This window comes from Durio zibethinus, chromosome 8 (genome assembly GCF_047325235.1).
Source record: "Durio zibethinus cultivar Kanyao isolate XHJ-2024 chromosome 8, ASM4732523v1, whole genome shotgun sequence".
NCBI classification, from domain to species: domain Eukaryota; kingdom Viridiplantae; phylum Streptophyta; class Magnoliopsida; order Malvales; family Malvaceae; genus Durio; species Durio zibethinus.
Genome location: NC_143169.1, coordinates 1,151,668 through 1,162,831, shown reverse-complemented (window position 1 = coordinate 1,162,831; position 11,164 = coordinate 1,151,668). Strand labels below are relative to the sequence as shown.

The following is an 11,164-nucleotide window of genomic DNA, read 5'->3' as shown; positions in this document are numbered from 1 at the left end:
ATAGGCATTCTCCCCAATACGTTAGAGAATTCTAAATGGACGATCTACCTTAGGTTGTAATTTACCAAACTTTTTTGGAGAAAATCTCTCTTTCTGCAAGTTAATTCACTCCAAATCACTTTTTTTGAACTCCACATATTTTCGATGTTTGTTTGCTGTCTTTTTATATTTTTCATTTTGTTGCAAAATCTTAGCTCTCACTTGTTCATGCAATCATTTAATACCCTTAGCCATTTCTTCTACATCTCCACTAAATTGTTAATTAGTAAGGAGAAGAACTAAATCTAAATGACTAATTGGATTTTTACCATACACCACTTCAAAAAGGCTGCAACTAGTAGTTTGGCTTGGTGAGCGATTATAGGCAAACTCTACTTAAGGTAAAATAAGATCTCACTGCTTGATATTATTTCTCATATAACTTCTTAGAAAACTACCCAAGCTATAATTGGTTATTTTCGTTTGGCCATATATTTGAGGATGATGAGAAAAACTATATTGGAAATTGGTGCTCAGCTTCTTCCAAAAAGTACACCAACAATGACTAAGAAATTTAGAATCCCGATTAGACATCATGGATCTAGAAACTCTATATAGCCTAATTATTTCTTTAAAATACAGATAAAAAACATGAAAAGCATATTTAGTTTTGGTATAAGGAACGAAATGGGCCATCTTAGAAAAACGATCCATAATCACCATGATGGAGTTTTTGTTCCTTTGAGTTCTGGGCAGTCCAACTACAAAGTCCAAACTAATAGCCTCCCAAGGAGCATTAAGCACGAGCAATGAAGTATACGATCTAGTGTTTTGACCATGACTCTAGGCAATATGGCACACTCTACATCGTTTAAGGTGTTTCATCACATCCCTCTCCATTCTTGGTAATAAAACTTGTCTTACAAAAGAGCAAGTGTTTTGTCCCTTTCAAAGTGTCCTTCTAGTGCACCATCATGAGCCTCATTGATTGAGGCCTGTCTCAAGAAACATGAGAAAATGCAAAGGTTGTTAGCCTTAAAGAGATATATATCATGCAACAAAAACTGATTGTGTGATCTTTACTTGTATTCTTCCTAAATTTAACCAAAATAAATATTTGTATCATAGAACCCTTTGATCACATCAAATCCAATAACTTCAACAACCATAGTCCCCAATAAGGAGTACTTTCGACTTAAAGCATTTATCACCATATTCTAAGTTCTCAATTTGTGTTTGATAGTGAAGTTATAGGCTTGAAGGAACTCCACCTAAGATTTATACCTTCGGTTGAGCTTGTGCTAGCTATTAATAAACTTCAAGGCCTCATGGTATAAATATAGGATAAATGGCTTGGGAATGAGATACTAACTCCAATGGAATAATATATGACGTAGAACTCTTTGTCATAGGTTGAAAACTTTTTCTTGGCTTCATTGAGCTTCTCATTGAAAAATGTTATAGGCTTTCCTCTTTGACTTAAAACAGCACCTAGTCTAGAATTGGATGCATGCCATTTCACTTCCAACACTTGATCAAAGTCTAGTAAAGACAAGATAAAAGCTTTAGTAATCCTAGTCTTGATAAGCTCAAAGTTATGTTCGACTTCTTTGGTCTATTTAAAAGCTTCATTCTTCAAACATTTGGTGATGGGAGCCACAATAGAGTTAAAACTCCTAATGAAGCGCCTATTAAAAGATGCAAGGCCATGGAAGCTTCGGATATCATGCAAAGATGCTGGTGTTGGCCAATTTAAAATTGCCTCAACCGCTGGGAACCATCTTTATTCCTTCTTTTGACACCACAAACCCTAGAAACATAAGGCCAAAAATAAAGAAACTACACTTTTTAAAATTAGCATAAAGATTTTGTTCCTTCAATATGCAAATAATTGGTGCAGATGATTCAAGTGTTAGTCATCATCTTTGTTATACACCAGAATATTATTAAAATATACTACTACATATTTGCCAATACAAGGTTTAAGGATATGATTCATAAATCTCATGAAAGTACTAAGAGCATTGGATAAACCAAAATTGCCATCCATTCATAAAGACCATCCATCTTTTTAAAGGTTATTTTTCACTCATCTTTAGGCCCCATTCTGATTTGATGATAACCATTGCGTAGGTTTATCTTGGAGAAAACAGTTGCTTCATGTAGTTGGTCCAACAAGTCATCTAAGCACAAAATAGAAAAGTGATAGTCAACTATGATTTTATTGATTACCCTACTATCCATATACATACGCCATGATTTATCTTCTTAGGCACCAAAAGGGCTGGGATTGTACAAGGGCTCATGTTTCAATACACCATTCCTTTTCTCACCAATTCATCAACTTGGCATTACAACTTCGCATGCTTTTTAGGACTCATCCTATAGGCTACTTTGTTAGGTAAAATAACTCCTAAGATAAGGTTTATGCAGTGTTGAATGTCCGTCATTAGTGGTAGACCAACTGGTAACTCTTCTTAAACAACATCTTGAAATTTTACTAATAATGGTTGTATCACTGCAAAGGACTCCTCACTATTTTTATTCTTTTCAATCAACACCAGTGCATACATAGTACCACCAATCTTAATTTTCTTTCTATAATTGGCCTTCGTAAAAAAGCTACTTCCTTTCTCTTTGGTTGGTTTTGACATCACCATAGGCTTGGTAGGGCCTAAGATGATTTTGCATCCATCATTCACAAATGTGTAAGTGTTGTGGTAACCATCATAAATAACCCTCCGATCATAATACCAAGGTCTTTCAAACAATAAATGGCAAGCATCCATCGAAGCTACATCACACCACACGTCGTCCTTATATTACTTTCTTAGAAAAAAAAAAACCAAACACCTCTTGCTAATCATGATTTCATTTTCTTTTTGCAAGCAAGATAGCTTATATGGTTGAGAGTGATCCATTACCTTGAGGCCTAATTTTTGCACCATAAAGGTAGAAACAATGTTTCTAAAACTTTTACTATCAATTGTAACATCACATACCTTCTAATGGGCAATACACCGAGTGTGGAACACACTTTTACGCAGCCAATTTTTTTTCTCCACAATCGCCATAGATTACCTCTTACTCCTCTTCAATATTTTGATCCTTTTTAGTCAGCTCCTATTCTTTTTCCTCCAAGTTTTTCTCTACTATAGCCATAATCTTCTTGTTTGGGCATTTGAAGGTAATGTGTCTGAGCCCTTGACATTTAAAACACCTTCTGGTTTGTGCACTAGACTAAGGTTTGCTTATTGAGGTTTCATCTTTCTTTTGGGGCTACTTTTGAATGGGCTTAGAAAGAATAACAGTCTTGGATGAGCCACCTTTATTGATATAGCCTTCTCGGTACCCAAATCTCAAGTTGCTACTACGGGCCTCTTTTTGTTGTCTTTTCACCTTAATGGCAAGCTTGCATATATAATTAAAAGTCCAATAAGGTTGTAGTTGCACCACATTAACTATCTCAATCTTTAATCTTCTAATATATCAGGCAATAGTCTACTTTTTCTATTTCACCAATTCATATTTTAACAGGATGTGGTCAAACTCAGTAACATACTCCTCTACTGAGAGATCTCTTTGCTTCAAGTTATAGAGCCTAAGAAAGACATCTTGCTGAAAGTTATCTGAGAGATACTTTTTCTTCAACTCTCTTTTCATCTTTTTCTAAATTACAATTTTTCTCTTGCCTTCTCTTTCCCTTTGCTTCTTCAAATTATCCCATAAAAAAGATACACGCTTTCTAAGTTTGATGGCCACTAGCTTTACCTTGCGATGTCCAAAGGTATCATGGTATTCAAATATGCGTTCCATCGTGTGTAACCAATCTAAGAATTTTTTAGTTTGCATTTTCCCCTAAAACTCAGGAATCTTTATCTTTGAATTGAATATGCTAGGTTAAAGTTGATTTTTGCATAGATAATCTCTAACTTGTCGTAGGTGAAGTGGGGTGCTATCATTAGAATCACTGTTATTTCTATAGTATGGATTGGGCTCTCATTCATCTTCTCTGTTCCTCTTTTCTTACCTTCTTATCTCCTCTCTCTCTTTTTATATATGCAACTGTTGTTGTAGTTGAAAGATATGTTACCGCATCTCCTCTATGAGGCATCCATTTGGTCAACATTAATAGTTGTTGCAACGTCAATGTTGGCTTCAGCCAATTCTACTAGTGCTTGATGACGACAACAACGACAACATGTCATAGCTCTGATACCAAATTGATGTCGAAAATTGATGGTTGAGATGTTGAAGAGTAATTGCAAATAGAAAATCTCACAAAAAAGATAACTCACAAGAATTTGAATAATGATAGAATATGATTATTAGATTAAAAAGGATAAAAGTTCACTACCAAAACTACACACTAAGGGATACAGAAACATCACTTTAAGAATTATAATCAAGAATATAGAACCATAAAAGTTTATCACTTTAAAAAATCCACTAAAAAATACAGAATTTGAAGAACAATCTAAAAAATTGCTTAAGGATAAAGAAAACTCTATTCTGCTTCCTACCAAAAAATAATAGAAAATAAATAGATTAGGAACATTCCTCGAAACATGAGAACTTTCAGATCGAATTGTTAGAATCATGCCTAAAATCAAGGATTTCAATGTGAACCCATATACTCCTGCAAATTTCATAATAATAAATCTGACCATAATCTTATCAATCTCCATACTCTTTTTTTTCAATTAGTGTGAACACAATCTTCGTATTCCAAACCACTTTATTTCTATATTTGTTTAATGGATTTAAACAAAAGTAGACCTAATTTATTTTTGGATAAATCTTAATCTCAACCCAAATTAAAATATGTTAACACTTTGATATCATAAATGTGTGTATATATATATATATAAAATCAAATCAAATATCGAAAATATGCTACTACATAAATCACTAGTTTTGAATTCTCTACGACTAGTCTTCTATTTAATTTCAAATTCATTTATACTTAAATTTCATAAGCATTTATTCTATATCATTTTCTCACAAATATTTATTGAATAATTTTTTTAAAAAAAAAAAATTGTAACCAATTAATTCAATTCACTCCTCTTATATTGCTTATCTACAATAGAGCTAACTCATTATTCATAAACCTTTCCCACGCACGATATTACATAATTTAGTTAAAACTTGAGACAATCTCATACCAAAGTTATTGGACGCATCAAGAAAAGCACAATCAAACTTTCTAAATAAAAATATTTCTCCCAATACGAGTTGTGCTTATGGGAGGAACAACAGTCTATTCTATGATAATTTTAGGAGTCATGCTACCAAACTTCAATTCAGTTGAATGCATTTATAACAAGTAAATGAAGTTCTTAAGTAGAAGCAGGATGTGATGTTGCCCCTAAAACTGCTATAACATTCCGTCAATTGTCATATCCCGTGAACATGGCATCAAGGACTCTCCATAGCAGTGGCAAGCTTCCACCAAACCATATCGACCCATTGAATATTTTGAAAGCCTGTAACAGAAGAAGTAATAAAAAATATTATTGGCATTAGGTCCAGGTGTACATCATATTAAAGCATAAATCCCATTGCATTTGTCTATGGTAAACGTAGAATCTTGCCTCAAGGAGAGTCATAATTCTCCTTTTGTTGTAGATATTGATTTTCAGCAGTTCATTTTTTTTCTTCTTTTTATTTGAGCACCCAATTTATGGAAAGAAAGGGCTAATGTCATAAATGGTCCCTAAACTATAATTAAATGTTCGATATGGCACTTGGACTTTAAAAATCTCTAAAATGATATTTGAACTATAAATCTGTTAACTAATGTTATACTGAAAGGTTGTTTTCCGCTACATGTCATTATTTGAATATATCCACATTACATATGAGTACAACATTAGTTAACAGATTCATAGTTCAGGTACCACAGTAAGGATTTTTAAAGTTTAAGTATCACATTAAACATTTCACTATAATTTAAAGGTCATTTATGATATTAACCCAAAAAGAGAAGCCCCTAAATTACTTACAGCGGAGAACAACATTGGCTAACAGAAGGCAAGCTGATTAGCTACAGGGAGTTACAATGCATAACTGCAATTCTTAAGCTACCAGGCACAAAATCAATGGTTCGAAGTCATAGAACCAGGTAAATAATAAATGACAGGATTATATCCAAATCAGCACAACAAGTACTTGATGTGGTAGGGGATGGTGAGTTCTTTGTAGCTGCTTTTGCTGCTTTAAATATGTCAATCCTACTCTTCCAACTCAATACTAAATAGCAGCTTCCATTATCAAGGTTCATGAGCCCTCCCCTCAACTTTTGGTTCTCTCTCTCAAGTACACTATTCTTACTACTGTTACACCAGATAATTCCAGAAACAGAATCCCAACCAGTAGAGCATTTTTTAGCTCTATTCAGGAATTCTAACAAAAGAATTTATGGCACTTATGCTTTGTGTACCAAACCAAATCAATAGGCATCCATCTAAATCAGAACATGAGCAACATGTTCACATTAGCTATAAATAGCCTCTAGGACTAGAAAAAAAAAAAAAAAAGCAGTAAAAATTAGTGTTCAAACCACAAATGAACTTGAACATGTACTTTAAAACTTCGAGTTTTGCAAATTAACTCACTCAAATCCTTTTGTTTTGCCATAATATACTCAAATATTAACTTTTCACCTCTTTTTTTATTTTTCTTTGACAATTGAATTTTCACTTCTAGACAATAAAACTCTTCTACCTCATAAACATATTTGAAAAAAAACAAGATTCAGAAATTAAATAAGTTACCACGAAAAATCATAATTTTTAAACATATAAATCAATCAGTATCAGTCTCTTCAAATCAATAAGAACATGATACAGATCGAACTTTTCTAAAACAATACTAACAGCCAAAATTATTGGACTAATAGGCAGTAAATAGATCTGAGGGAATCAATGATGACAACACTCCCAAACATTCTTGCATAACATTTTTATATAGAAATACAATATATTATAACAACTTAGGTTTGAGCTAGATGTTGTTATGGCTCATGCCACCAATGGAAGGTCAAGGTCTAGGGTTCACCATTTTCCCAGCCTTTCCCTCAAGGTCAAGGTCTAGGGTTCAACTTTTTCCCAGCCTTTCCCTCCTGGTCGTGTCTGAATGTACAGGAAAAAGTTTAATAAACTGAAAAAAAAATTATTGAGGAAAAGCAAAACATGACTTCAAAACTTAGTCTTTGCACCAATACAGAGCAGAGCATCAAATTTGAATTAAATGCTACTATGACAGGAAGCATACCTTGCTATCCTGAAGGTGAAAAAGCACCATTCTCTAAATTAGCTTCCAAGTTCCAGCCTCTGAATAGGTAAGATTAATTAGGTTCCAAGCTAGGGAAAGACTAGCAGGCAAAATGCACACTAACATGAAAAGATAGATTACCTCTCAGCAGCTTCTCTCCTCAATTCTTCTATATGATTTTCAATATAAGCACATGCAGAATGAATTTCTATGTTTTTCTGACAAAGCTCCTTCCATTGTGCGGACAAAGCATTGAGCTCATAAGCAGTATTTTGCTGATCAGTCAGAATTAATATGCTTACAAGCTTTAATACAAGATCATACCAAATCATTAATAGAATGGGGCACAAAAGAAATTGAAATCACCTGATGATATTTTCTTTCACGGTTCACAGTTTCAATTTTGTCATTTTGCTGCTGAGCCAAATTTTGCATTCTGCAAGAAAGAAGAAAAGACGAAAAAGAAAAGAAGATAGTGACTATGTGAAAATAAACAACAAAATATGCAGATGATAGGGTCAATGGTATATCAACAAACCATTTTAAAAGCTAAAGGACTTTGCAAGGGAATCTCAAACTTTGCTTTGATGGATAACTGTGAAATTGAGATTGTTTCAAGAAGATTTAGATGTTTAAGAAAATAAGTGGAACAACATTCTCTCTTTTGTCTTTCTTTCTTGTTTTATCCCTCCTACCTTTTGGTCCAAGACTGATACAACACTTTACAAGCACCGGTTTACACTTCTTGTGCAGCAGCACCATATAGCAGTTTCAATCTCACCAGAGTTCACTTCTAATAAGAACACCAGTTAGCATTATATAATCTTCTTTTCCCCTGAAGAATTTTTTGCTATTTCTTGCCGTTTATGCTTTCTGAATGACTTGATGCACATAAGCCATGCTTCTCTAAGGATTTTTTACTCTAACTATGCCCCAAAGATAAGTTACCATTATTAGCATGTTGATGGAGAACATTCCTCAGAACATTCCTCCTAGTTTTGGAAGAATGTCTATTCTGGACTTAAATTTAGGAACTAGGATTTAATATATTGGTTTGTTTCTTTAGTCTTTGTTCGGGTTGGGCTTTATTTTCCCATGGGCTTAAAACCTAGGTTTATGTTTGGATGTTAGGTTTTGATTATTGACTTTTTTTGTATTGAGAATTCTGGTTTCAAACAATTATTGAGTATAGTTATTTTGTGTTATTTGTTGTACATAAAATACTTTGTGGGATCATTCTTCTTCATAATAGCAATAACCTTGCCTAACACAAATTAATGTTGTGCCCTGGAACACATGCTAACAAATTTAACAAGCAGGGATGCTTAACCCACCTGTCCTCCAAAAAAAGTGAAAACAAACCCACAAGCATGGATACGTACATCCTCAAATTCATTTCAATGTTACAAAACCCTAAGAAGACAATATAATGTATTCAGCATACCAAGTTGACCTCTTCACTGGACCAATCGGTACCAAAAAATGACACTAAATGAGATCTTTTCAAAAAAAATAATTTACTTTCTTTATTGTAGTTAGTGCTTGGCTTTAGCATGAGTCTTACTGGATCATAGGAAAACCTTTACCTGCTAGCTCTATAGTATGTAATACACCATCTAGAAGGAAAAAAAAAACAACATGATTCTCCTCCCCCCACCAACCCCTTCTCAACACAAACAAATCTGCTATCTAACCATTCATCTACTCTATGTAAATATATATATATATATATATATATATACATCATAGTATACTGTTAATAATTGTGCCAGACTGTTAAGGCAATATTAGATCAACCAAAGTGCTATTATAGGTTAGAAACGTGCATCCATAACCAACTGCTTTATATGGCAAAGAACTATGCCTAAAGAACTGTAGAAATCAACAAAAAGTAAAGTGCCAAATTATTGCAGCCATATCGTGTAAAACAACATTCTTATGCTAAACATGCATGCCAAATCTAGCCAAAGGCTCTTACTTCAGCCAAGAAAAACACCTAAGGCTTGATCTCTATAGATTGAGAACTTCAAAATATATGCCAACTGTTCGCACTATATGCACAGCACAAACCTATCCAAGTGTCGTACTTATTCAAGGCATGCGAACTTATACACATCATATCAAATATAGTGCATTGCTGTCATTAGCCTTATCTTCACAAAATGCAAAAGGCCAAGCTTATAAGTATAAATGTAACAATTCAAACAACAAGAAACAAAAAAACCACTTTAGATTTAGCATAACAATAACATCGATGTTGCATTTCAATTAGGAAAGAACCTGGCCAAAAATCCTTCCAATCGTTGGTTGTTCTGTCTCCATACATCAGAGCCATATTTTAACATCAACTCCAAATTCTCCAACCTGAAACCAACCACCATTTACAAGAAAAAAAAAATGTCAACACTGCATGTGAACAACATACATCAAATATGTATAGAAGTATTCAAATTTTAGGATGGGCATCCAACCAAACCAAAAAAAAAAAAACTTAAACAATGTGAGGTTTTCTTTCATCACTACTTTAATAAAAAGCAACTAGTGCCAGGAAATTAGAAGGCTTACAAGACAACAGACTAAAATAGAAGAGAATAAGGAGTGAGAACAAAAAAAAACATCAAATTCCAGTGATTAACTTCTTGACAATTCACAGAAACATGGAATTACAATAGCATGTAACCAAGAAATATATATTTCTTATAAATTATAATAAACTATTCATGCTAACTCAAACAACTAAGGTCTAAGAAAACAAACTGACCTAATGACTTGATGTTGTAATGATCGCTGAGCTCTCTGAAGTGCCTGCTTCCAAGCACTTTCATCATTTCTCTTATTCATGGAAGGGGGTTCAACTTGATACCGTGAGGAAAAATCAAGGGTCACGGGTGGCCTCCCCGCTCTCACGCGCTCATACTCTTTGCCAATCATGGGGTGATTCTAAGGTCCAAACGAGGCATACGTATGTTTGAATAAAGAAATAAAACCTTAAAAACCCTAAACCTCAACGATCCAAAAAAAAGCCTAAATTGGGGGGAAAAACCTGAAAAGTAAAGCGGGGCAGAGGGGGCAAATCCTTGAGAAAGTCGGCGGGCTTCTTGGTACTCCTACGCATCTCTTCCTCGACCAATCGATCAACCTCTTCCTTGACCTTTGGGTTCCCATAGTCGTCGTCAATGTAGGGTAATGCGTCCAAAGTCTCGGCATTGGAAGCAGAGGCCCAGGGCCGAGCAGGTGTCGGAGGTGCCTCCAACATAAGGATCTCTCCGCTGTTGCCACCCATTGTCAATCTTTCTACCTCTCTGCTACTGTTTTCGCGTAGATATGGTGCTACTGACCAACCGCTTGTATTTGTGGCCGCGCGGTTGGGGGTGTTATTCTCTCTTCCGTGCTGGATTTAAAAAAAAAAAAAAAAAAAAAAAAACAAACTGTTTATTATTATGCTATTACATTTGTATTTGTTAACTAGAGGAAGTTGTTTCCTTAAAAAGAATTCAAACAATTTTTTTCAAAATTTTAATTATGGGCATTTTATTTCTAACTTTGGTTTAGGATTACTTGATTTTTGAAAAAGATATCAAATTTTTAATAATACTTAAAGTTCGACAATTGGTAATTCATTTTTTATTATGGTATTTTAGGATTTCGAACATAAAATTATTTAAGTTTTACATTTGACCTAAATAAAAAAAATTTTTAATTTATATTACCTTTTTTAAAAATAAATCTGGTAATGAAATTAATTTTTTATTAAAGCAATTATGACATTTTTTTTTTTACATAATGTAGCAATTGATACATTTTTTAATGTAATTTTATATATTTTAAAATAAATTATTACGATTAACAGTGAAGATGAACAAAGTGAATTAGATGGTAATAACAATGTTGGGGTAAAGATATTGTA

At 33.7% G+C, this 11,164-nt stretch overlaps 1 protein-coding gene across 2 annotated transcripts; it reads right to left on the bottom strand.

Moving 5' to 3' along the window:
- Positions 1 to 5,169: 5,169 nt before the first annotated feature.
- On the bottom strand, positions 5,170 to 10,663 carry MOS4 (modifier of snc1,4). 2 transcript variants are annotated; one of them, XM_022865599.2, is made up of 7 exons: positions 10,301 to 10,661; positions 10,019 to 10,197; positions 9,538 to 9,621; positions 7,624 to 7,693; positions 7,399 to 7,532; positions 7,258 to 7,316; positions 5,170 to 5,468 (listed from the first exon to the last, which is right to left on the bottom strand). In XM_022865599.2, the coding sequence occupies exons 1-6, from the start codon at positions 10,538 to 10,540 to the stop codon at positions 7,262 to 7,264; spliced, it is 762 nt and encodes a 253-aa protein (XP_022721334.2). In that variant the 5' UTR covers positions 10,541 to 10,661; the 3' UTR covers positions 5,170 to 5,468; positions 7,258 to 7,261. The 2 variants fall into 2 exon arrangements, with proteins under 2 accessions (XP_022721334.2, XP_089620611.1); XM_089764485.1 differs by lacking the exon at positions 5,170 to 5,468 and adding an exon at positions 6,751 to 7,115 and having other exon boundaries at positions 10,301 to 10,663.
- Positions 10,664 to 11,164: the final 501 nt, after the last annotated feature.

Coding starts and splice junctions, on each gene's coding strand:
- MOS4 (XM_089764485.1), bottom strand. CDS start 10,540: ATGGGTGGCAACAGCGGAGAGATCCTTATGTTGGAGGCACCTCCGACA. Junction 10,198..10,300: donor TGCCCCGCTTTACTTTTCAG/GTTTTTCCCCCC, acceptor TTTGGACCTTAG/AATCACCCCATGATTGGCAA. Junction 7,694..9,537: donor TTGGAAGGATTTTTGGCCAG/GTTCTTTCCTAA, acceptor TCTTTCTTGCAG/AATGCAAAATTTGGCTCAGC.